This window comes from Ochlerotatus camptorhynchus, unplaced genomic scaffold (genome assembly GCF_037179485.1).
Source record: "Ochlerotatus camptorhynchus isolate MF236.1 unplaced genomic scaffold, CSIRO-AGI_Acam_v1.1 ptg000432l, whole genome shotgun sequence".
In the NCBI taxonomy this organism is placed as follows: domain Eukaryota; kingdom Metazoa; phylum Arthropoda; class Insecta; order Diptera; family Culicidae; genus Ochlerotatus; species Ochlerotatus camptorhynchus.
In genome coordinates this window covers 6667607-6695411 of record NW_027040918.1, presented here as the reverse complement: position 1 = coordinate 6695411, position 27805 = coordinate 6667607, and the positions used below count along the sequence as shown (strand labels likewise).

At 38.6% G+C, this 27805-nt stretch overlaps 1 protein-coding gene across 3 annotated transcripts in view; it reads left to right on the top strand.

The window, feature by feature from the left end:
• Positions 1–27805, top strand: part of whd (carnitine O-palmitoyltransferase whd) — a 109583-nt gene that overhangs the window by 51159 nt on the left and 30619 nt on the right. The window contains exons 1-8 of one of the 3 annotated variants that reach the window (XM_065234228.1): positions 430–863; positions 9590–10018; positions 20797–20933; positions 20999–21155; positions 21227–21346; positions 21405–22241; positions 22306–22331; positions 23209–23274. In XM_065234228.1, coding sequence (XP_065090300.1) covers positions 9878–10018; positions 20797–20933; positions 20999–21155; positions 21227–21346; positions 21405–22241; positions 22306–22331; positions 23209–23274 — 1484 coding nt within the window. In that variant the 5' untranslated portion in view covers positions 430–863; positions 9590–9877. Of the gene's footprint in view, positions 1–429; positions 864–9589; positions 10019–20796; positions 20934–20998; positions 21156–21226; positions 21347–21404; positions 22242–22305; positions 22332–22666; positions 22730–23208; positions 23275–27805 lie in introns of those variants that run through there. The other 2 variants (XM_065234230.1, XM_065234229.1) reach the window with 2 other exon arrangements.

Below are 27805 nucleotides of genomic sequence, written 5' to 3'. Positions count from 1 at the left end.
AATCCGCGATACCATCCACATTAGACATTTATCGATCTCCGTTGGCCAACATTTCTATCCGTTTAGCTTCAAAGCTCTCCATCCATCACGGACCGCCGGCGTAGTCTGTGGCAGGAAATCGAGACCACGAGAATTTCACTTTTCACGGTTAGGTGAATTAGTCAAGGTTTTTCTTCATCGAGCGACGTCTCCGTCGTCGCTCTGTATATGTCTTTGATCCGCTTAGCTTCGATCGCGGTCTACATATGAATAAACATAGAAACTACACACGTTCATACTAGAAGACCTTTATCAACCGGTCTTCATATTTCTACTAAATACACACCCATCGACACGGAGTGGCGTAAGAACCATACGGGAGGCGATTGTCGCAAACTATTGTGAGTTGTGAACTTGTGACGTCCACCAGTGAGAGCTTCACCTTCTGCCAACCAGTTGCTCGGTAGCGGTTCAACGTCTTAGTACAGTATTGTTGTCGGCGCTGTGCGGTCACGTTTTCCCCTCTCTGCTTCCGTAGGAGATCCAAGTTGTGGTGCGCGCGTGTGAAATATCCCAGAGAAGAAGTTTCTCTATTTCTGTTCCGCCGTGCCGGGTCCAACCTGCTACTAGTGAGAAGATCGCAAATCGCGTGCAGTTCTGATTAATTGCGAAACCTACTCACGTTAGGTACGTGTGCGTGCATGTGTGAATTTTTGTATTGCATTGTGCGAGCTGAAAAATTCATTTCAGTGCAGCAAATCCAACTCTGACAGACGAATAGTTTTCCACGCCGACCCCCCATCCATAGAGTCGCGGAGCGATAGCTATAACAAGCGATTGTGTAATCAGCTGTTTACGAACTTGGCTTGAATTTGGTGCAAAGTGTAAGTTTAAAATTTAAAGTTCTTCTCCATCGACCCATTGCTTGCATAGTGGCCAAGTGTGATCTAGGCAGAAAAAAAAAGTACGAATTCGAACGTCCTTGGACTTCTTACATTACTACCGGTTCGAAGGTCTTCCTTCCACTCGATCCACTCTCAATGAGTGTAGACCATTTTCGTCGACCATTCAAGGTGCGTGTGTGCGATTGGAAGAGAAAGGAGGGAACCGAAAAACCACATACCGTTATAGTGCTACCTCTGCCCACAACCGGACACGGTACAAAGTACACTTTCAACGCTGAGAAGCGAGAAGACTGATGAATTCCACTGCGAGGTGCAATCGTAAATACCTAACTATAGCTAGGTTGCATTTTACGATTTACCTCTCTCGGTCCCAACGGGCATATCGAACAGCAACAACAACAACGACGAGGACTGGACGCCAGAGCTGAGCTTCGAGATTGAATGGGTGTTCAACAAAAGAGCCTATGAAATACAGATATGTAAACCGATGAAGGTGAACCACCTCCGATAGTTGTTTTTGTAGTTGGAAGTGTTTTGCCGATTAACGGGCTCTGGTTTTGCATTTCTTCCCCGTTGGAAGACCTTTTGTCAACACGCTACCTGCTATTGAAGTGCGACTGTGATCATCCGCTACCCACAGCACCCAATCTGATTAAGTGTTTGCCCTTTAACTGCCATTATCGTATCGGTTCGAAAATGGTGTGGAAATCGCTCAAAACAAAGTGGACAGTGATAGGTAAACAGGAAGGGGTTAAAATGACTCTATCGTATATAGTACAACCAGCAAACTATACCTAGCTAGTGAAGAAACTTGATTCTTTGTGAGTTCGATGCAAAGTGCACAAATAGCAAGTTAGATCTGTTGTTTGTATGTAAAACGTGCCTGAGCTATCCGTCGTCGTTGAACTGCGGTTGCAGAGTCTGGTAGTTAACCTCTGCCATTATCAATTATGGATTCTTGCTCGATATTGCAACTTTTTGTGCTTGATCGCTGAGTAAAGTATAGTTGATGTAAAACAATAAAGATTAATTGCTATATTGTGGCGGAATTTCACAGCAAAGTTTTCTGGGTTGGAATGTATGCAACTTTCCGTGGAACTAGGATTTGCCAAACACTTGTTCTTGCATGGGCAAAAAATCGACAACTCATTGTGAACGGATTGTTGAAGGTCTTCTTGGTACAAGGTTTACTGCCGCTCTTCACATGTCGGTCCTATACTCGTTTGTGTCAAAACTGAGTTTTTCATTGCAAATGGTAGTCCATATTTTCATAATAGCCGGATGAACTCAACAACTTTGTTCTGAAATTTTTTGGAAAGACAGTTAAATTGGTTGTCGCATCGCCATCACATAAGAAGCAACGGTACGAAGCAAACTTGAAACGCAATTTTCTCGGTTTGCGGAATTCCGCTATGGGACGGACATACGAAGAGCGGCAGCTTAGCTCTTTCTGAATCAATTTTCTGCGGTGGCTGTAAACGGCTCATACTTGTGAATTTGAAAATCTGGTCCAAAGTCCAAACGGCTGAACGATAACCATATATTGGTAAGCCCGAGAATATAGATTTTCCATGCCCTTGATCTTTGAATAGTGGATGTCCGAGCTCTGAGAGTGCGGATGTTCAGAGTCAGAGCTCTTATCATAATATTCAATATTTTATTTTTAAGTAGGGTAAGTGCGGCAGTTTTTGGCCCTAATAGTAGTACTTTAATAGGCGCTATCATAAATTTTACATTGTTTCATGCTTTACAAAATATATTTCGGTAGAAAATATATTATTCCATACATCTACGCCAATAAAACAATGACAATTAATTTAAAATATTATTCAAGAACTTCTTGCGCAGCTTAGAATAGAAAACTTCAAAATAAGTCTCAAAAATAAATATGTGATAAAGAAAAAAATATATTACGAGTTATCCGCTGTAAATTATAATTAGGTTTATTATGTTGATAGACGTAGCCTTTCCCTGAGAATACATAGAGAATTTAAAAAAAAAACATTATGTTGGATACCCTTCTTTCTTCTAATTCGCATTTCAAGCTTATTGCTTATTGCATATTTGCTTATTGCGTGCTCTCAACTTAGTGTTCTAGGTACACTTCCACAGTTATTAATTGAGAGCTTTCGATGTCTGTATTATTTTTGCATTAGTATTATTGTATGGCAAGCACAATCATACTCTATGCTCAGGAAAGTCGAGAAATTTTCCAACCCGTAAAATTCCTAGACCGGACCGGGAATCGAACCCAGCATGGTCTTGCTTTGTAGCTGCGCCTATACCGACTGAGCTAAGGGAGTTCCCATGTTTGATACCCACTTTTGTCGATTAAATGCCATAATGTAGCTAAAAAATCGCTGCAGAATTTTTTAAAAAACACAAAACAAGCCGTGTATTTTTTTTACTTTTGCCAAAGTTGCTATTATACATAAGTTTGTTTGTAACACCCTAAGCTATCATTTGGAGGGTAAGCCCCCAGGATGAGAAAATACTATTTTGGAACACCCTAGTGTGTAATCGATGCTGTCCTTCGGACTCTAATACCGACAATTTAAATTATAAAAATATTTTTAAAAAATCTGCAGCGGTAGAATCTGCAGTAGATCATTCTGGAGGGGGCAGGTACCCCTATTAGCTACGCCAATGGTAACAGGGAAGAAGCTTCAAAATCATCTCCAGAATTTTGTTCTGAATCCTTTGAAGAGCTTTTTTCCTGGTTGTGCAACAACTAGACCATATTGATATTAAATATTAGAAGTTTATTCTTCAGGCAGCGTTTGGATTTCCTGTTTATAAGAGGATACAAACATTTTATATACTTGTTACATTTGGCTTGAATGCCCTCAATATGATCTTTAAAAGTTATTTTTTCGTCAACTACTGGTGCAAGATATTTTAATTGAGTTGACCAAGGCATTGGAACTCCGTTGACTATGTGACTACTACTAGGTTTCAAAAAGAATGCTCTAGGCTTATTTGGGAATATTATAAGTTGAGTTTGCGTTGGGAGAAATCTTCCCCGCAGACTTCTTCCTTTCACAGAAATGCCGGTGTCTTACCACAATAAGGGGGACCTTTTCATTACTGGCATTAAGGCGGGAAAGTTTATTAGAATTTTTCTTGGATTATGGATCATCATCTGTGAGCATATCAAATTGATTGCTCAAATGAATTCCATCTGATAAGGGATCAAGAGATTAACCTTTTCTTTTGCATTTAGGCGCCATGGCAGCAGAACAAAGTTTCTCAAAATTGTATTCCAAGCAGATTACTATAAAAGTCCGAAGGATCGAAAAGGAAGTGCTGTTTGAATTTGTTGTAGCTTTAGGTAGAAAACACTTCCTTCTGCAAAAAGCAAATAGATCCGCACGGCAAGAGAGCACGATGCGGACTGAATATTCGTCAAAGTTGTTTCCGTCTGTGGAGTGCCACTAGCTTTCCAATTAAATGGCATAGTTCTGGTGGAAGCAGCCTGTAGATCCGATTGCAATATTAGAGGAACATGAAACATGATTATCAGGACTTTTTGTATTTATGAGTCCAAATGTGACAATGCTTCCGGGGAATGAAACGCAACTTTCTAGATCAACAACAACTGTCACAATTGATGTTTTCTCATTTTTTTTAATCATAACCGACATTGCCATAAAACGGTAATTGCCTAATGTCAATCAAAAGGGGTGAATTATTTAAATTATGACCATTGTAAAAAGCCCTATTAGGATGTTTTATTTAAAAAAATGTTATGAATTTCTGATAGGCCGATTCAAAACCCCAAAATAGGAGCCAGTACAAAAAAAATGATAACTATTGATGAAGGTTTAGAGGTCACGCCAATGATTTGAAGTTTGTATGGACATTTCGGTGAATTAGTATTTTGGAAATTATTGATTTTCACTTACATTGCTCTAGCTTTGCTTGTAGTTGTAAAAAAAATTAATTTGTGGTTGTCATGACAATGATCTACAAGTCTGTTGTTGTTGTGATGAAATTGGCGTCATTCAGCCATTTTTTTTTCGCATTTCTATCTTTTTTGATATGCTGTAAAACTGATCGTTACAACAATAGGCCTTTTGGTCATTACGATAACACGATAGCGACCAAAAATATTCATTAGTACCGTCCCAATGAGGCGTTCATCTAGATAAAATTGATAACTAGCAGATTTTTAGCGATGGGCCCAATCTTAGGGGAGTAAAGTCGTTGGCCCCCGGTTCATGGGTTGATGGGTCGATAGGTAGGGTCAAGGTGTGGGAGCTTCATTCCTGGCGTCGGTAGCATTGGTACTCAGTACGGAAAACAAGATCGACAGAAATCAAAACAACGTTTTCTTCAAAATCAGTCTTGATATAAGACAGCATTTGGCGTCCTTATTGCACATCTTGCCTGGATGTCCTTCACCAACAAACAGAAAAGAATACTCATCCTCCACCTCGAAGCCTTTGTGGCCACTAACGGCGAATATGTTTGTCGTCTTGGTCAGCGTCATTTTGGCATTTTTCTATGCGAAGTGGGCTTTTCGCTGGGCTCCGATATTATCATCAATTCAGCATGAGGCAATGATTTTCCATAAATCTGTGTTTAAAAACCAACGCAACACGTTTTACAGCGCTGTATTTGTGTAATATGGAAATAATCATTTCAAATTTGACTCAAAATCATCCTCACCAAGATGAAGATGAAAATAGATATTGACAACAACACAGGCGATAATAAACATCCAGCCACGAATGAACAAAAACAAATGTTGACTTCGATGACTTCGATACTCAGAGGTTGCCTTGAGCAAGAGAATGTGTTGATGTCAAAATTTAAATTCATGCAGGTAATTAGTCTATCTGTTATCTGTCTTCATTTTCAGCTAAGTTGGAATGAATGATTTTTCTCAGCACGGGTAACGGGTCTTAATTCACATTTTATTTTCTAAAATTCAGCCATTTTGAAAATTTTAAAATATTCAAAATGGCGTCCTTGAAATTAAAAAAAAATGTAGCACGGAAACGGCATTTCTGAGCGAAATGACGGCTGACTTTATGACTTTTATGTAAAGTTATTAAAAATGTCTCAAACATTGATTTCTGAGTATAAATAACGAAAAAATGTTATCAAAACTTACGATTTTTGTCAATTTTTAAGTGTCCATAATTTTAAACAGCCCAGTTTTTCATGAGCGTTTAGAAAAAAAAACTAAAATATCTTGTAAGTTTATTTAGGTTTTTTACAAATTAAAAAAAATATTTGAAATAACTAAAATATTCCAGATAAACATATTTTTTCTCTACAATGTTGTCAAGTTTAAAAATGTTATAAATGTACTTTTGTTATTGAATTTTTTAACGGTTTTTTGTTTTTCATATTTTGACGAAAATAAGTGATTTATTTTTCAGTGTGTATTTTTAACGTAGGACTACGTCTTTAATTTATATACTGGGGGTCACATTAAAAAATCCAAATTCAGACATGTGATGAAAAATCCCTGGGGCTCCCTTAGCTCAGTCGGTAAAGGCGCAGCTATAAAGCAAGACCATGCTGGAGGTGGCTGGGTTCGATTCCCGGTCTAGGAATTTTTTGGGTTGGAAAATTTCTCGACTTTCCTGGGCATAGAAGTATGATTGGACTTACCACACAATTATACCAATGCAAAAATGGTACAGGCATCGAAAGCTCTCAATTAATAACTGTGGAAGTGCATCTAGAACACTAAGTTGAGAGCACGCAATAAGCTAGTATGCGATATGCAATAAGCTTTAAATGCGAAGAAGAAAAAGAAGATGAAAAATCACCAACACGGACGCAACGATAGAGCGCAAATCGAACAAACGGCACATTGCGCATGCTCACATGAGCGAGCTCAATGCTCAGTTGACCGCTCACCATTTCACAAATGAAAGGAAGGGATGAGAAAAGCAGCGATAGTAAAAACGCTTGCCAAATCGTTTTCTTCGTCATTTGCTTTCGAGCAACGGACGGATAAGCGTCGGACATGACGTATGAGTAGAACAGCACGCATCGCACCAATACGAAGACGACGACGAAAGCACCCACATCGACTGGAGGAAAGGCTTCCCGCATAAGGCAGCAGGACTAGGCCGCCGTCATCCGGTCGGCATCGACTTGCACTGGTGTGGCCACCATTTCAAAAACAACCGGCCCTTTTCAAGGCCACCAATTCAAAATCGGAAAGAGTTAAGAACTAAATGATTAACATTGTTGTTCCGTCAACTAGCGGTCCTACGTCAAGCTTCTGTTCGTGCCCCTAGGCACAGACCCTTCTACTTTTTTCTGTAACGGTAATCCAGTTTCCTGCAACTTTGTCCCAACCGTCATTGCGATTATATGAGCCGTAATATCGAATACGTCATTTTGAAAAATTATTCATGCGTAAAATGGCCGAATTCCAGCACAAACCTTGGTTTATTGTCCCTACGCCTCTACTGTGTTACCTGACTTATAACGAATATACGTTGTATATTAGTACCCCGAATACAACGAATAGTTCGTCTAATTTTACATTGCAAATGCTATGCTAAATTAGACGAGTCATACGTTGTATACGTTGTGTACGAATACCCCGATCGTATACAACGTATATTCGTTATAAGTCAGGTAACACAGTAGCGAAAATGCAATGTTTCATGTAATTTTGACAGGCAAAATCTAAAATTTGTTGATTTTCTCGCTGTTTGGCCTGGAACTGGTCAGTGTCAGTGTCACAGGAAAAAAATCTGAATTTTAACCATCGTCTAAATTTTTCCTCGTTTAATTTTGAGCTTAAGTTGGCATAATCTTCGAAATTGTGTGCAAGCTTGTATACAACATTGCTGATTTATGCGATATAGCGCTTAAATTTACATTAAATGTCGTGTAAATTTACGCCAAATATAGCTATGTGCGCTAGATACCACAGAATTTTACATTAATTTTTCAAACGGTGTGGATGAGGCCAGATCCTGAGCATCTTTTGTAAGGAAATCGGTCATAGTCGACCAGATATTACAAATTTAGTGAGAAGCAGCCCTCTATTGATCACCCAGCAAAAATTAGGTTGTAAAGATTGACGATAATATTGACGAAACTTCTGCCGTGTGGGGTGCACTTAGGGTTATATAAGAAAATAACTGAGCAGTCCTACATTGTTGGATGTAAATAAAACAGCAAACACCCTACGAACGGTTTGTTTACGCTATCATTAATTATCTGAGTGATGTTGATTTAAAACTACAAATCAGGAAAAACATCCACCCCTCAAAAGTATAACGTAAATTAACAAATAACACCTGCAAAGCAGCACGGGAAAGAAATGTAGGGTAGATGTACCTGTCATGACTATACGTTCCTACTATCATGGGATATGGAATTCCATCATAGAATCGTATAGACATTACTGTTGAAAATAGCACACAATGCATCCGGATCTGATACGTTACGGTATATCTGACCGTTATGTTATGTTCGTACTACAGAGAATTAACCTACCATACATTCCTCTTCTTGGTGCGGTGGAATAGTTAATTTGCATTTACGACCTTTTATTCGCGAGAAAAATCGCCCTTTCGATGAGAAAATGTATGGTTGTAAGCAAACTTTGTGATTCGTGGAAGTTTTAAGAAAACAAACGACGTGATTGGTGCTTGCTCTAAAAATGTGTGCGTATACAATCATTCCATAGTATGTGTGAGCACAGACTTGGACAAGGATATAAAACAAACAAAAACAGAAACTTGTTGATTGTCAAGGTCGTTTCAATTCATCAATTTCATTCGTATAGTAGGTTATTCGATACACGATACGATTTTCAATTCACTTTTTTTTTGCAGCTACCCATAGGCCATGGTCATCGGAGTTCACCCCGAAGGCTTGTGTGTGCGCCGCGAAATGATTCCTACAGCTAGCCTTTAGCCGTGAAATTATAGTTTGAGGCCATTTGCACAGGCTGCTACTGCGCCGTAGCTCTCATGTGGCCACGATGGTGGTCAAGGTTATCGCAGCGAATATCGTATTTAGCGAACTGAAGTTACATGGATTTTCTTTTAGCAGGAATTAACACGTTTTGAACAATTGAAAACGAAAAATAAATTTAAAAAAAAAAACATGTGCGTGTGTATATCTCTAGAAGTCGAGGAAGCAGGTTGTTTATGAAAGTGTAGCACGAGTTACAAGTTCAACAGTTCTCACGTGCCATTGTCCGGTCTTATCAACGAGCGTGGCTGTTTACAGTTGCACTTCCTCAACTTAAAGACGTTACGGCCAGTCAGAGCACTCATTGAATGATTTCTTTACCATTGGACTGCTCGGTTGAACTGAATGGATCTCAAGCTGTATTTCGCTGACAGTCATGTTTGAACATTCATCATTGTTCTCCTAAATGAAATGCTTGTCCCACATCATCAAAGCTGTTACAGCTTGTAATCATACCCAATTACGTGTATCTAGTCATAATCCATCCATTGTAAATATTTCCACGTTGTTGATTATACACGACGCGTGGCGACAAAAATATCACTGGTGCCTTTATAATGTCGTCCCTTCCTGAATTCCATCTCCTCACACTTCGCACAATCTTATCAGTTCGGTACGCAACGATTACGAATTTTCGACAATGCCAAATTTCTTTTATCACCAGCCACATCATCACCTTCAGTCGCCATTCCGTGTGACCTAATTCGATCTAATTTTAATTTTTTTCCGTATCTTCCTTTCAGAGATTCTGGCGTAAAACCCGCGCAGTGGATTTAGTGATAAGCCCGAACAGTGAACGTCAACAATCAGGTGAAGAATTGCGCCTGAAACGCCCGGTGCGGTGTGTGAGCTCTGTTGCCGCTCGGAACACATAGTTTGACATTTGCTGTGGATGCCACCGGTTGAACAAAAGTGACACAGTGTAGTATTGTGCTGAGTGCTGAAAGACAGTGTTGGTGATCAAGTGATCTTGAGAAGCGATTGGTTTGAAAACGGTGTGGTAAATAGTGCGTTGAAAACGGCTAGGCGCCATGGCTGAAGCCCATTCAGCTGTTGCATTCTCCTTCTCCATCACTCACGAAGGATGGTACCTGAACTACGACCGCGAAGTGCTGCACCTGGTGTGGCAGTCCGGCATCCGATCGTGGAAGAAACGATTGGCACGGTTTAGGGTAAGTGTGTCTCAACTTGTACAGTTTAAAACCTAAGGCGCCTCGCAATTTTATGAATCGTAGAAATTATAAATCCTGTGTGTTTAGAAGCCACCGTGTTGTGCTACAATAGTGCCAGGATTTTTTCTAGGGCTGGTAGCAGTTTACTGTTTTAAGGCGGTCACTTAAAAGCCACTTGCCCTAGGACACTGGAAAATTTGTTATTTTATTAAATGTGTTTTTTTGTTACTTCATAACGATTTTCAGAGTTGGGAGGAAATGCTATACTGATATCAACATGAAGCTTTAGTGCGATAATTTATTAGCTAGATTGATCCGCTAGAGTACGGCAGTGTGAAAATTGAACAGATGTTGAAATTGAGCGAAGGGTGACAATACTTATCAATCATGTTATTCTTGAAGTTGGAAAACATTATTTTAGAGTAAAGATATATTTAGGGAGATTTTCAAAGAATGTTTAGAGAATTTTTTTTCAAATCGCTAATGATATTTAGTCACCATAATAGATTCCACTCGAAATAAAGAGAAGGTCAGATTTTTACAATACGTTTCCGCTTGTGTTTGGCTTTTAAAAACCTCAAACCCTGTTTAGTATTATTCATAGACTATTTTTTTTTTAATTCAACAAGTTCAGATTGTTTTCCTATAACATCATCATCTACAATTTTATCAAAAATTGGAATCTATTAAGGTGAAGTAAAGGCGCGAGGAGTGGGTGGGACAGGTGGGACATGTCCGGCGTACAAAAATACCTGGGTGGGACAATCAAAGAGAACATAATTAAACACCTGAATTAATACTCCAATGATAAAATCTGACCCTTTTAGAAATTCCGATTAAGAGGCAACTTTCAGTCAGCCTCAGTGTCATCAATGATGATCTTCAAAAAGTCACCAGCAAGTTTCGATGACTTTTACATCATAAACACAAAGCTTGTAATAAATCTCATCGCCAAATTTAGGATACAGGATTTGAACTGTTCTCACAACATCATCAAAAAAATCCACTTTGACAATTTAATAAGTTTTACTCGATTCATTCCGAAAATTGTTCAAAAACTGCTTATTTGAATGAATTTGAATGAGTGAATTTCATTTAGTGATGATAATCTTTCAGCAGTCGCGTTAAAAAAAAGTTACACGGGCTGTCGCTTCATGTACTGAGTACACAGCGAACAATTAGATAGAACGGCTCAGTCTTCAGCAAAGTTGCTCATCTGGACAATATCCGTCTGGCAGTGGATAGTTAAGTTAAGAATTGATACACTAGGTGGCGCAGGGGTACAAATAAAGTTCTTCCATTGATAACTTAGAATCGAGATCAGATAGAAGTTTCATTTCTTCAGCAAAGTTGTTCAAATGGGCAATACCCGTTCTGTAATGAACAGTTTAGTTGGGAATTGACTCACAAGGCAGCGAGAGAGTACAAATAAAGTTCTTTTAGAGATAACTCAGATTGAAGACCAGATAGAAGTGTCCTGTCTTCAGCAAAGTTGTCCCAAATGGATGAGAACCGTTCTGTAATAAACAGTTTAGTTGGGAATTTTCTCACTAGGTGGACCCGTTCAGCAGCGAAGAGTTTAATTGGGAATTTACCGAGAGTGATAGAGAGAGTGATGTAGAATTCTTCTTTTGATGATAAATCAGGGGCAATTTTTTCAGATTGATTTTGTTTGCCTTCAGCAAAGTTGTTTTTCTGGATAAGATCATTAAGGCAGTTAACAGTTTAGTTGCGAATTGATTTGTAATTCTTTTAGTAATAATTCAGAATCGTGGCGTCGCGTAACCTCACTTTTTACCTGTGCACCAACTTACAAAAACAGAATTAATGCCATATTCATACTCGAATCGGTTGAAAAACACACTTAATATTCTAGTTAACTCGATATCTATCCATTGCACAGGTAGATTGAGGTTAAGTCGACGCCACTGTCGTGACCCGATGGACGTTTTCTGGCATTGAAAGTTATTCAAATAACCAAGATCCGTTCGGTAGTGTTCAGTTTAGTTTGGAATTAACTCCTTAGTACAAAAATTGTTCATCTTGGGATCGACATCAGATAGAAGATTCCTAGGAATCCGAGATCACGGTTGACGAACTGTTGGCTTATACCAAAACTTCCAAAAATATGAAGGCCCCAGGTTTCGACCGAGGGGGACGACTCTATCTACGATGCAGAAAAGATTGTGTTTTGCTGTGGCTAGCTGTGCGCACGCTGAGTAGATAGAAAGAAGATTGATGATGATTCTGAAGATTTCCTGCAAAAAGATGATGCGCGATGCAAGTAGATGCGAGAAATGAAAGAAGATTTTTCGAAAATTGATTCGCTAGTGTGAGATTTGTTGAGCATCTAGACTTGAGATTTAGATGTGTCGCCTCCCTCGGTTTCGACAACATTCTGAATCTGGAGCTCAAGCACTTGAGTTCCAGATTCTACAACCATCTGGCACTGATTTTCAGTGCCTCTCCGACTTGGCTACTTCCCCTTGTGCTGGATTGAATGGGCATTCGGAAACCTGGGAAGTTCCTTCAAGTTACCGACCCATCAGCCTTCTCTCAGAGTTATCCAAGCTATTCGAAAGGGCAGTTTACAGCCGGCTTCTAACATCTGCCGAAGAAAACAACATCTTACTCGAGGAGCAGTTTTGTTTTCGAAAAGGTCGAACAACCGTCCACTAACTGACCCGAGTAGCAAACATTCTTAGACGGAAAAAGGCTGTTTCAAAAACATCTGCTATGGCATTGATAGACGTTAAAAAAGCGTTTGACAATGTCTGGCATGATAGCCTGGTGTACAAGTTGCATCGATACGGTCTTCCGATCTCATGAAGATCATACAAAATTATCTATCGGACAAGACGTCCCAGGTCTCTCTGAATGGCATCACATCGGTGCAGGTGTGCCCCACGGAAGTTTCCTTGTGCCCATCCTGTTCAATCTAATCATCTCCGATATTCCGGCTCTCCCTGATGGTGGATCGTTGTCTATGTTCGCAGACGACGCATCCATCGTCTACAAGGGTAGGATCATTGGAGCTCTGACTACCAAACTCCAGAGAGGCTTGGATGTCCTGTCTGAGTATTTCAACAGCTGGAAGATTCGTATCAACGTAGCGAAGACCCAGGGCATAATTTTTCCACACTCAAAATCTCCCAGACTTGTTCCGTCTGAGAATAACAAAATCTGCCTAAACGGCACAGTGGTGGAGTGGTCCAAAGAGGTAGTCCACCTCGGACTAACACTCGACAGCAAGCTGATTTTCAGGGAGCTTGTTGACAAAACAAAAACAAAATGCAACATCTTGATAAGGTTGTTGTACCGGCTAATCAATAGGAGATCCACTCTATCCCTGAAAAACAAGCTTACTGTCTACAAGCAAATAATATTGCCCGTCATAGAGTATGGGTTGCCAATCTGGAAGAGTTGCGCACATTCTCATCACCTCAAACTACAGAATAAGATCCTAAGGATGATCCTCAACAGTCCACCGCGTACTGAAAATTCTGAGGTCCACCGTCCATCGGCTAGTCATCAGACCTTGGCGTTACGGAGAACTGCTACCATCAAAAGGTTCAGAGATTGCTGCATGCGATTCGATCAACCGATCATTAGGGTTCTGGCACGTTAGGTCAGACAACTACACACTTAGAAAAAAATCATGTAAATTTAGGTGCTCTGAGACTGACATATACGAGCGTCAATTTTGACATAAAATTGAGCTATAACAGACGCGAAATTGAACTCAATCAAACGTACTTTTCGTCGAGTAACGAACTTTTCAGTCTCGAAGCACCTAATTTTACATGAAATATTTGTTTACGTCTGATCCTTTATGTCAACGATGGATTCCGTCACGTGTAAAATTAGTAGTGGCAGGATGCTTGATCAGGCCTAAACAGAGTTGATCCTTTGTGCTTCCTTATGAATGGCAAGAGATGCTTCTTAAGACACTCTTCAGTGTAAATCGCACCGTTGGTTGTTCCAGAAGTGATGAAGGGAGCGCTTATTTCACCACATCCGCAGATCGCCTGCCAGATCAGAAACTGCTTTGCAAATTTCGATGATTTCTTCTTTCGACCATCCTCCGGAACATCGAACTTAGACTTGGCAACGAAATATCCTTGCCCAGGAAGTTGACGGAAGTCGGCCTTGACGTAAGTTTCGTCATCCATCACGATGCTACTTCGTGTTTGGTGTTTCGCAGTGATGTTTTGCTTTTCATTCTGGTTTGGAGCTTTTTACACCTTGTAAACATGTAACCCAGCACGCTTCATGGTTTTCGTCACAAAACCGACTGTTTAGCGACACCTCGAATCGACATATTTGGACGGTTCTTGAACTGTTGCACCACTTTCCTGGCCATTTTACTGTCCATTGGACCACTTTACGACCACTCCATTCCTTCCTTCGGGCACTCAGACGCTACTTGCAGGTTCTTATCACATGAGACAAAGTTGTATTTGCAATCCATAGGATTTACTAAAATTTTCAGGTTTTTTGCTCATTCGATTGAAAAGATACAGAAGATTTTCGTTGTGCTATTTTTATCGATTACACTCTTTAGTTTAGATCAGAATTGACTCATTAGGTCAAGCCACAGTTCACATAGAGTTCTTGTAATAATAACGTAGGATCGGACAAAATCAAAGCTTCTTTTCATCAGCAACGTTGATAAGTTGACATGGATAAGACCATTTTGGTAAAATGTTGATTTTTATTTATCTGATGCTCTTAATCCGACTTAAGGTTCCTACCTTGGACAAAGTTGTTTAACTGGACTAGATCCATGCAACAGCGAAGTGTTTATTTTAGACTAGATTCTCTGCTAGTAGATAAATTATATTCTAAAATTGCAATTTTACGCCTTTGCTCGTTAGATTCGTTGACGTGACTAAATGCCCAACAAACAATTTGAGTTAATCAACTGCAGAATAAGCATTTTTTTTTTACCTGAAGAAGCTTATTTTTGCTAGAATGTTCAATGTTTGTTGGGTGGAGCGTTTAAACAAATTTAAAGTAGATTTACATTTTTGGATGTACAGTACTGGATATAAAATAGATAATACATCGCGATTTTTTAGACAACCTTTGAAAGTTTAAGGAACTGTTACGTTTTAGTTTGTGCATCAATATTTCTGAATTTTCGGCTCCTGTTTGATGGAGTATTCAAAAATGTAGCATCATAATTTGTGGCTTGATCGATAAAGCTAAATTATCTTAATGTTGACTATAGTTTACAAATACAATCTGTTATTTTTTCCCCGACTGTACATTTTTTTACATACATTTTAAGTAGGAAAGATTTTCTTTAGCTGTCGTTTGGGATTAATAGATAGAAAGAAGATTTTAAACATATGTTTTTTGTGTATGACATTTTAAATTATGTTATGAATCTCCTTGATGCACAAAATTCTCAATATTCTGAGTGGGCATCGAACAACATTTCGATTAACCTGTAAAAAATCTCCAGGAAAATTTGAAATATGATAAGTATTTTGGTAACATGTCTTTGTATTCCACAAAGTGTTGCATGGCTTATAGAATTTCAAGATCTAAACTCCAGCAAGCTTTGTAGTACCTTTGATACTGCGTTTCTCCTACTCAGATCTCTTGTATTGATATGTGCTTTTTCCGACATACCAAAACAACATTTAAGCTCATTTTTTGCAGTAAGACTCTTTGTTTTTATACGAATTCTTGATTCAATGAGATTTTGGAGATCTAGATCATCGACATGTTAATGTAAATCTAATTTCATATTTTTTGCACAATGCATTAATTATGGCACGCTAAATCGAGTCTATTTTTTTTTCTTGATGTCAATAAACTAAATTAGCTGAAATTTACATTATTTGTAGTCAAAACATTATTATTTTAACTTAATACTACTACTTAACTACTTAATGTTTATTATAATCCGTTCGCCACGAACAAAGTTTCAACGGTTTGACTTGTTTTTCGCCGTCTTTGCAAATATGTTAAGGATTTTTTAAATAAAATAAAAAAAATTTAAATTTCTTTCATTGTGCAAAATAATAAATGTTTTATCTAATTTGGTTCATTGTACTTCAAAAAATAACAGATTGAACAAAGGTAGCCTGATAAGAAACAATTTACTAAATTAATTCTAACTTTACACATAACAAGCCAACCAAGTCACAAATTATACTAATAAACCTTGAATACTTCATCAACCAGCAGCAAGCAATTTTAGACTATTTTGATGCAAAAAATTAACAGTAACAGCTCTTTGAACTTCTATGGAGAGACAAAAAAAAATCATGGCTTATTGTTTTTCAGTATTTCAAGAATAAGTCTAGAAATTAATCTCCAATTGTGGGTCTGGAGCATTCCAAGAGGGATTGCCGAATAACAATCAATTAATCCCAGAAGACATTCGGTGCATCCAGAGACAGAGATAATCTGAACCAAAGAGAAATTCTAAAGAATTCTAAGAGTGATAACAAAGAACCTCAAATGCGATTATATACATAGAAGATCAAATGGAATTCTAGAGTATTCCGAGCAGTCTTGTAAGCGGTCACGGTAGTCGACACATTTTCTGTGATAATTGACTGCCTTTGCCTCCGACCTTGACCTCAATCTACCTGTGCACAAACTCTCAAAACTTAAACAATTATCAAAATATTGCTTGTAATGGATAGATATCGAGTAAACTAGAAGATAAAGTGTATTTTTCAACCGATTCGAGTATGAATATGGCATTAAATCTGGTTTTGAAAGTTGGTGCACAGGTAAAAAGTGAGGTTACGGGCCGCCACTGCCTCCGACACTTGCAAAACAAGCTATCATAGTACAGTACCAAACTTAAATGTCATATGACAGGCTCTGTCATACGACACTGTGGCCGAAGACCGTCACGAATGAATGTATTTTAGTTTTTCTCATACTAAGAGCTGCTGATGTTGTGGTTGTTTGAATTCTGAAAATAGTAAGCAATGATGGCCTAGAACATCTTATCAGAAATGGATTAATTTACACAAAATTGAGGAATTACAACGAAATCACACATGTCATATGATAGTTATTTTGATAATTTTCGTTTAGCTCGAATGTTATTCTACCTAAAGAGACTGAATTGGGTAAAGAGGCGACATCTTATCCATTTGACAGGTCTTCTGCTCGATTGACATGTCGTCTCTTTATAAATTCAGGCTCTTTAATTCTACCGTTCGTGTTGTGTGAGAGAGACGACGGTAGAGCATGAGTGTACGAATACAGACTGTCGCGCACGACAACGAAGCGAGTGTAGTAAAAAACGTCAACTGTTTCAACCCCTGATTCCAAGTGTCATTATCAAACAGATCGGAAATCCAAATAACTCCAAGGAAGATTCTAAAGAACACCAATCGAAATTCCATAGAATACTAACAATGACTTCCGATGAATTCCACGAGGGATTGAAGAGATAAATCTTAATTTGAATATTGGAGAATCCATGGAGAAATTTTGGGAAAATCTCTGCATTTAATTTTCCGAAGTACTCCAAGGATGATACTAGTGAACTCCCAAAGCATTTCTGGAGAATCAAAAAGCAAATATAGAAAATTACAGAAAATCAGAGAATCTCACTATGACAGCGATTATAAATAATCTCAAGAAAGATTCCGTATACAGGTATACATCAATATAACATAACTGTTCTTTTTGATTATCATCGTCGATTTCTCACAAATAACAACTCATTCATACAAACCAACATTACCAATAGATGGGAGATTGTCTCATCTATCTGATGGTGTTTTTACTTTGCAAGGTGTAATGGCCATTTGCGAGAAAACGATGATGAAAGTCAAAAGTGACAGCTACGTTATATCGTGGTATACCTGTGCTCCCAACAGAAATTTCAGATAATCCCAATAGTACGGAAACGGAAACATCGTATTAAGATGCTCAATAGTGTGATTTGGTCATATGGGTTTCCTTTACTCACTCCGTAAGAAAAGCAGGGGAAAGTAGAGTATTCTTGTTTTATTCATAAATTGGTAAATCTTAAGAGTTGATGAGTGGGGCTACTGGCGAAATCCAAACTGCTCATCTGCAAAAATTGAGTGCGTATTGATGTGCATGATGATGATTGAAGAAAGCCAACTTATTGGACGGTAGGTAAAAGCTTCAGCTGGATTTTTATCCGGTTTCAAAATTCCAACAACATTTGCATTGTTCCATTTATCAGAAAAGTATGCCAAATGTTAACATCTGTTAAATAATTTTACCAAGAAAAAAACAAGGTACTCTTCTGGATTTTTTATGGATGCATAGAAAGTTCCATCATCACCTGGAGCTTTAATATTTTGAAATTGTGTAGTTACAGATCTTACTTAGTCCAAATCAGTCCCCAGGAATCATCAAACATATTTTCCTGAGAGCAAATATTCAGATAATCCCGATCAACTTGATTCTCAATGGGACTAGTAAGACCCAAACTAAAATTATGGGAAATCTGAGCTTTTTCCAAATAAGTGATCAAAATTTTACCACCTTCATCAAGCACTGGAATAGGCTTTTGAGGTTTTTTTTCAAAATGTGTGTGAGTTTCCAAAAGGATTTGGAACTCGGGTCTAATTTTGACACGTTATTTAAAAAAAAAAGTTCCTTAGGGCAGAGAATCGCTTTTTAATTTGTTTTTGCAAATCCCGCCAGATCACTTTCATGGCCGAATCACGTGTTCTTTGATATTGCCGCTAACGGACATTTTTCAGACGGATCAAGAGTTGAAGATCGTCGTCTATTATAATTGTATCGAATTTAACCTCGCATTTTGGTATTGAGGCAGCTCTTGCTTCAACTATAGGAGTGTCAGAGATTCAAGAGCTTTATTAATATCATCTTGTTTGCAAAGGAATTTTTGGATCAAAGTTATACAAAGTTGTAAGTTCTTGCAATTTTCCTTAAGTTTGGCTGTTTTGAAGTTCTCTGATCATCCTCAAAATACTCGTAATTTACTTGACTATAATGAAACTACCAGAAAATCTCTAATCTACTTTGAAGGTATCCAGACTTTCATGAAGATTTAAGAACTTCTTAAGTGCTCTCACAATATTCTTGAAATTAATAGGACATCAGCATTGAAGTTCACTGATCTTCTCGATTTTTTTTTAATTTTTGAAAGTCCTTGAAACTTCCCTCAAATATGATCTCATAATTTTCAAATCTTCATGTTACTTCTCTTGCGTTTCCAAAATTTTCATGAACCTCTCGGTGCTTTGCCCAACTTTTCGGAAAGCCCCCGAGTTTCTCTAAACTCCTTTAAAATTTCAGCAATTCCCTTTAAATTGATTGAACTTTTTTCCCCTTGATTTGTTTTCCGTCGATCTTGTTTTCCGTACTGACTACCAATGCTACCGACGCCAGGAAAGCAGCTCCCACACCTGGACCCTGCAATTAATTGATCTGTTCTGATGTTCTCAGAGCTTCCCTAAGCTCTCTGAAATCCCCCGAAAAAATATGGAACAGTCCTGAAAAACCATTAAATTTCACTTCTTAAAAGTTCCTGCAGTTTTTCTGAAGCAAAAATAGACCCGCAATAAAACACTTTAAGCATCCTTGAAGTTCCGGGGAAGTTGAAAAAAACCGTCGGCAGAACCTTTCGAGCGAAGCCAGAAGAAACTTCATAGGGAAGTCAAAATAATTTACTGGGTAAGGTGGAACAAAGTTCCAAGGGAAGATTGAATAAACTTCATTTTGATAATTATATAAGATGCAGGGTGTCCAAATAGGAAAGCAACTAGGCATTAAATATGTAGAATAACTCTCCCCGCTTAGTTTATTTTTAATTATAGACAATAGTGGGTGTTGTTATTTCAACAAATACAAATAGTAATCAGATCTTGGATCATATGTATGCCAAAAAGTTAATTTTAGGGCAGAAAGAGTTAAGTAACATTCAATAAGTAATGATAGGATGAGGCTTGTGTTGATTGTGTATAGTGGGATTTCGGATTTGTATATAATTGGCTGTATCTGAATATTGTAGCTTTTCACTGGTATTAGCTTGGGTTGGGTTTGATTAGGTCAGAATATGCCCTGCATTATTATTTGTGCCGATAAGCGTATATCTCTTCCCTGGTGCAGTATGGGCAGTGGTTTTTCGATGAAGGCCTGGCCCTACGACCTCCTTCTGTGTTCGGAAATGGAAATGAATTCTGTTAAATGGTTATTCGGCTCCGTAAAGTTTTTTTTTTTTTTCAATTATACATAGGTTTTACTCCTGAAGAGAATTGCATGGTTTAATCATATAAAAATTAAATTTTTGAAGTATCACAATTTAAATCTAAATTACATATATTGACCTAAGAATCGAAGTGGTAGTCGGTATAGATTCGATTTCTTTATTAAAGAGACTTTGAGCCGTGGGCTGGATCGTCTCTGAAAACCCCAGAAAGAGGTTTCACTACATACTAATTTCTAAGCGTAGAAGGGCTGGAAATTCCAGAAGGGAGCTCCAGAAATAAGTGGGGCCCCAGAGGGGTGTCCACTTACTACAGAGTGGTTCTTTTACAGAGTTTGGAAAGGTACTCGGCATAATTTCACCATCGACTCTGAATCCGCCTCCGACGCCACAGTCCAGTTTTAGATTGTATGCATGCATTCAATACGAGGGGCACAGACCGACACTAGGCACATCTTAGGGAACTACATTTAAAATCTACAAACAAAAAAATGTTAAATTGGTAGTTGTAATTTAAGATAATTTTCACACAATTTACCGTAAACACTCCGTCTAATCTGTATCCTTTCTTTCCTATTTTCTGCAGACCGGTGTCCGAAATGGCGTATATCCTGCACATCTACAAAGCCTCTGGCTGGTGATAGCTGTCGCCATAGCACTTCATTTTTCACAGCGACATGTTCCATTCAATTTAGTTAATAGATTCCTAGGAGTACTACCCGGGTGAGTAAGAGTGCTTTATGTATTGATTCATTTAACCTAGAACTAGACCTGCTTTCCCTTCGTAGAGATACGGTAAGCTATCAGTTGGGGGCTTGTGGTCTAGCGGGTCTCCTCTTCTGGCTGTGCATATGCTACACGATGCGATACGCGCTGAAACTACTACTCATGTACAAAGGATGGATGTACGAAAAGCGAGCCCCGGGCAGCAAGGTTTCCCTGCCGGTGAGTTTGCTTAATGGCTTAGGAATTACGATAGACCTGTTTGACTTATTGGGCGGTAATTGTTCTTTCAGACGCGACTGTGGGCCGTTTTCGTCAAAGTATTAGCGACGTGGAACAAACCTGGTTTATATAGTTTTCAGGGTTCTTTGCCGCGCTTGCCACTGCCCAGTGTCCAGGAGACTATGTCGAGGGTAGGTTGTGCTGTTCGGTTTAAAGTGCAAACTATTAATAAACTTTACCTAATTGTAGTACCTGCGTTCAGTTCGACCGTTACTGGATGACGAAAACTACTCTCGCATGGAAAGTCTTGCCAAAGACTTTGAAAACACTATTGCCCCTAAACTGCAGCGGTATCTGAAGCTCAAGAGTTGGTGGTCCACCAACTATGTGTCCGATTGGTGGGAGGAGTACGTCTATCTTCGCGGCCGTGGTGCTCTGATGGTGAACAGCAACTTTTACGGCATTGATGCAATCTTCACGCAACCTACTACGGTGCAGAGTGCCCGCGCTGCCAGCGTAATCAACATGCTGCTTCAGTTCAGAAGAATCGTTGAGCGACAGGAGCTGGAACCCATTCTGGTGCAGGGGCTGGTTCCGCTGTGCTCATGGCAATATGAACGTATCTTCAACACTGTTCGTGTCCCAGGAGTCGAAACTGACAGGATTGTACACTACCAGGATTCCAATCACATTGTGGTTCTGCACCGTGGTTGCTACTACAAGGTCGTTATCTATCACAATGGACGTATCTTGCGTCCCTGTGAGCTTCAGATTCAGATTGAAGAGATCCTTAACAGCAGAGATAAGCCACAGGCCGGCGAAGAATTGCTTGCTTCGTTGACCGCTGGCGATCGTACCAAGTGGGCCAAAATCCGTGAATCGGTTTTTGTCAAGGGTGTGAACAAGACATCGTTGCATCTCATCGAGAGTGCTGCCTTCGTGCTATCGCTGGACCAGCATCCGTTCGAATTTGATATGCCACATCCCGAGAAGTTGGATCAATTCGGAAGATATCTGCTTCATGGAAACGGACATGACAGATGGTTCGATAAGAGCTTTACCGTCTGCGTTGGATCCAATGGCAGAGTAAGTGATGGTATAGATAGGAAACGCTTGAGCATATCTTCATAGTTCATTTATTTACTTTCAGATTGGATTCAATTCCGAACACACTTGGTGAGTATTTTGACTAAGCTGCTAGTTTGCCAAGAAAACAAATCTCATTTCCAGCATCCAAACTATCCTGTACTATATTCCATTATCCATAGTCTGATGTCCCACACAGATCGGGAAAACGGAATGAAACCAGCAGAGATTGTACATACAGTTGTGGCATGTCTACGAAAACAGTTTTCCAAAAATCAAACCACTAATGTATTCTCTCCCATTTGTATTTGTCTTCCCACTCTCGAACGAACCATAACCTCGCCCAATTGGCCATGTATTGTCTCCACATATATACACATACACACACCCGAACACAAATGAACCATCCAATTACCCTCTCCCAGGGCGGACGCAGCTGTGATGTCGCACATCTGGGAAATGTTGATCATGGAAGAGACTCATCCGCGGTAATTGATATGTTCCACAGTTTGATGGAATCGAAAATTTGCACCCCTATAAAAAAATACATTTTTGAGACAGCTCTGTTGTATATATTTTTACGCGCTTCGGTTTGTTAAATTACGTTCTTATGGAAATGGGAGAGCTTCAAAATTCATTTGGCTTATTTGTTCTGTATTATGGAAAGCAACGGTGCTGGTAGTTACGCTTTGAAAATCGCCAGATGTACTTAGGTTGGTCTGCTGGTTACTATGTTAAAAATAAAAAAATACACTTCATCGTTCCATCCCTCAGAAAACAGAAATGCATCCTTTTTGTATGGCCATCCACTCATCCCTTTAGCGTATTATCTTGTTGTGACGGATTACTCGTTTGAAGTATGATTTATTCTGTATTATTAATCTATTTTATTTTTTCAACTCTATCAACCATACAAACAAACAATCAAAAATCATTAATCACATCTGAATACTGAAACCAAAAACAGGGCCGATGCCCCTGTGATGGCACACGTTTGGGAGAATATTGTAGCAGAAGAGCAGATACAGAAACGGTAATGGTGTTCGACAATGCTTACCTAATTTGATAACAAATAATGTGATAAAAATATGTCGCTGGTGCAAATAGTTCTAGGCGAAATGGTGTGTTTTGGAAAATTAACATTACAATTAAGATACTAACATAAAGCTACTTATACATTCCATTATTGAATTAACAAAACAACAAGTTTCGATCTTTAGCTTCATAAAGCAATTGTGTGCGGGAAAGCCACATAGTAGTGCTGATCGATCTGATAGGTGAATAAGCTCCCAGCCACTTTTGATCATATAGGTAGTTTCAAGAAATAGCGCAGGGAATTAGGGAATTGATGGAAGTGATGTTTCTCAAAATTTTCTCGATTTTTTACACGTTGATCTGTTTGGCTTGATATTTTGGGAAGGGGAAAGAAGGTCGAACGAAAAAAGGTTGGAAATGTATGGACCTAACATAAAAGGCCGAAATAGTTTGAACTATTGGCGTCTTGCAGTGAAACTTTTCCAAGCTTTCGCCACCTACATTTCGAAGTGAGAACTACTAGAAGTAGGATAGTTTCTAAATTTTCCAAGTAAAACAGACGCTTTTTGGGGCAAATCGGTCCATAAAGAAAAACTAAGAATTTCCCGTGGAAACTTTTGCTTGAATCGTGTAAGAAAACGTGTTTGAAAACTATTTGTTATTATTTCGGTATGGATCGGAGATGTTTTCATGGAAAATTTTGCATAACAAGTTTGCACCCACAGGGAGAGGTTACCTCCTGCGCAGCTGCATTTTTCAGAAAATGGTAAATATGTGCGATTTTCACTAAGATGAAAAGGGAAATTAAGTGAATTTACTTAGGAAAGGTTGTATCATGCTGGTGGTAATAGAGAATTGGTTGTATAGGACGCTAATATTCAATAAATCTAGATAGAGCTGGAATTAGGGCGTAACAGCTTTTGTAAACAATGACTTCTATCGAGGATTTCTCAAAACTCATGGCTCTCCTTGGCAAATCGATATAACCATCGAGTAGGGGAAGGCTTCCCCTACTTGGTGGATATGTTGGTTTGTGTAGGCGTGCCTTGAATTCCTAGAAATCAATGAGAGAAGTCATTGTTTACAAAGGCTGTTACACCCTAATTCCAGCTCTATCTAGAAATGTTCATTTTGGCCTTTTTTAAGCAAACATATTGATACTCACAATTTTCGACGGAAAACACACCGGAACTTGATTTACTCAACACGCACCATGCTATAAAATGGTGCTAGATGGTCTTCAAAGTGATAACAAGATGACAAATCATCTTTATTTTGAGTAATTGAGCAATTTACTTCTGTTTATCATCATATTTACGATGCAGCATTGATGGAGCCGTGAAATGAAATGAATATATCTTATGAAAGTTCACCTGGAAAAGTCAAAAATGCACATCAGTCTGATCGTAAAAACGTTTTCTTCTTCAATTCGAATGTTATATTGGAAGGATTTCACGCAGGTTTGATGAAATTATGATTTAATGCTAATTTTCACGAATTTTATAAGCAGTCTGTCAACATTATCATCATCATGCAATGGCGACATCTGCGTTGAGCTTTAGCGGCAATCTTCCAACAGATACTATTAGATTCCATAGATAATCGGAGGCAAACTAGAATGTAGCCAACGAACTGTCACTTAGTGTAGCCAAATGAGCATGACGTAATCATGGGGTTTTTTTTGCGGGAGAAGTATTGTAATATTATGAGCACAAAACCCTTTCCACACTCCACATTCCGATTGATTTCGCGTAAAACGGAAGAAGGAAATGTAACGCAAACCACTTCTCGATTCGTTGTTGCAAAGATTTGCTTAGCACTTCATTTTGAACTTTTGCGCACGAAACAAAGCAAAACAAAACTAAACTGCACAACGAAGAGTTCTATGATGCCATGAACATTTTTCATGGATGCCCGTAATACCAACAATCAATACGAAACTAACGATTTTAAATTGGCTCACCACTTTAGTAGCCTATTGGTCCCAAGCAAACGATTAACGTACCCTATTCTAGTTGAAATTCTATTACTACACTATGTTTGTTTTGATTCGCTATGAAAGTTTGACAGATAACATCAGGGGTGTGTGGATTCATGCAGAACATGCAGGGGTGAGTGAAATAGCTTGGGACTGCTTGGGACCGTTGTTCTGGTACTGAGTGAGCCAAAAATAATAATGATTTTCTTCGGGACCCAGTGGTCTTAGAGTTACCTCTATGGTAATACCCCGTACAGACTATGGCTTATATCATGTAATATAGGCTGTCTTGCAATGAGCACTCATACATAGAATTTTCAGTGAAAACTAGATGTATGAGTGCTCATTGCAAGACAGCCTATATTACATGATATAAGCCATAGTCTGTACGGGGTATAAGATCAGAAAAAATAAATGATCTTACTCAGAGTCAATGTTATAATAAGAGTCCCGTCAAGAGTGAAGCCAGAAGTAGAAATACTCAGAGGGAGAGATGGGCGGAGAAAACAAAATACAATTCGGACGCAGGGATTTTTACCTAAATTATCTTGCAACCCTTGCTAGAAGCTAGCATTCCACATGACTTTTACTTTTGATTCAACATGCAAAATAATAATTGAGTGCATCGCAATATTTTGCACATTTCTTGGTGCTATTAGTTAACCAACTAAGATCAATTAATCAATAGAGCTAGAATATTGTTTTTGATTCCAAAAACTAGTTGAATTGGTAAAGCACACGAAACATAAAGGTGATTGAATTTCTGTTTGATTGCAATATTCTCAAATTTAATCTAGTAAGAATAATAAATCCTCGGAAAAAATCTAATGGGAATGTTCGATTGGCTCAGATTGTGACAGTTCATTTGGCTCAAAACATTCTCTCCGCTTATTTCTCCCTCTGAGTATTTCTAGCCAGAAGTAGAAATACTCAAAGGGAGAGATAGGCGGAGAAAACAGAATACAATTCGGCAGCAGGGATTTGTTCCTAAATTATCTTGCAACCCTTGCTAGAAGCTAGCATTTCAAATGACTTTTATTTTTGATTCGATTTACGTGCAAAATAATAATTGATTGCATCGCAATATTTGCACATTTCTTGGTGCCATTCATTAACCAACGAAGATCAATTAATCAATAGAGTTAGAATATTGTTTTTGGTTCCAAAAACTAGTTGAATTTGAGAAGCACACAAAACATAAAGGTGATTGAATTTCTGTTCGACTGCAATACTCTCAAATTTATTCTAGAAAGAATAAGAAATCATCGGAAAAATTCTAATTGGAATGTTCGATTGGCTCAGATTTTGACAGTTCATTTGGCTCAAAACATTCTCTCCGCCCATCTCTCCCTATGAGTATTTCTAGCCAGAAGTACCAATCGAACTGTCAAGCGGGGTACCAAACAAGCAAAGTAAATAAACATTATTGTTCCACAGCCAGTGAACTACAAGTATTGCATTCATTACTGACTTTCTTCGCTGTATTTAGTACCTTGTGGTATTTATAAGTTATACCAAGCACTTGTTTGAACATTTTCAGGTTCTATAATTGTTATTGTTTCCCAAAAGCTCCGTTATCGACATGAAATGTTTCATTTCTTAATGAAAGTCATCCGATGCTAACGCAAAAAATCTTGTTGTTGTTTACTCTGACGAAAAATAAATCGCAAACAGTGCTGCTTGTTCGCAACATTTTCTCTTGATGCGACTCTTATTATAACATCGACTTTGAGTAAGATCATTTATTTTTCATGGTTGCCAAAACAACTTGTTCTGCCTCCGCTTATCTATGGAATCTATAGTATCTCACAGAAATTCAAAACAACCCAAAATTAAGTTCTTTTCACTCATCTCCCATGTTCCGTACGATAAACCAAATTTGGGTAAACCGGCTCAAAGTAGTTTGCATTTAAGCACGGCAAAAAAATTACCCATCGCTAAGTTATTTTCAATTTTTTCTACCCAAAATTAAGTTCAATTAACTCAAAATGGGGTATATCGCATATTACTCAATTTTGGCTTCTCGTACGGAACTAGACGGTTGAGTCGAATCTTTCGTTCTATTTTTGACAACAATAGCGAGAGAAAATGAAACGGGCAGAGGTCAAATAACTCAAATTTGAGTTCAAAAAACCCAAGCGGTGGGTAGTTTTGTTTTTCTGTGATATAGGTTGAACTAAAGCCCTACAGTAAAAGTATGGACGTCTGTCAAAAGTTGTTCCAATCGAACCGTCAAAATGCACTGCTTTGCTCGATTGGAACAGCTTTTTTCAGTTTTGTGGTGTCAGTCGTCCATACTTTTACTGTAGGGCTTTAGGTTGAACCTGAGGGAGAGTTGCGAAGAGAGAAAAATGGAACGTCAAATGCAGCCAGACGGCTGCTGTCACGAACTGTCATTGGCAGCCAAGCAATTTTATGATGCTTTTCTTACAGTTGACATTGGGTAGCTAGAAAATTTATCTGGAGGGGGCCTAGGGAAGGGGGGGGGGGGGGGGGGCGTTGCATTTTTTTATTTTGCTAAACTACAGTTAAATAAAATCTCGCGAAAACT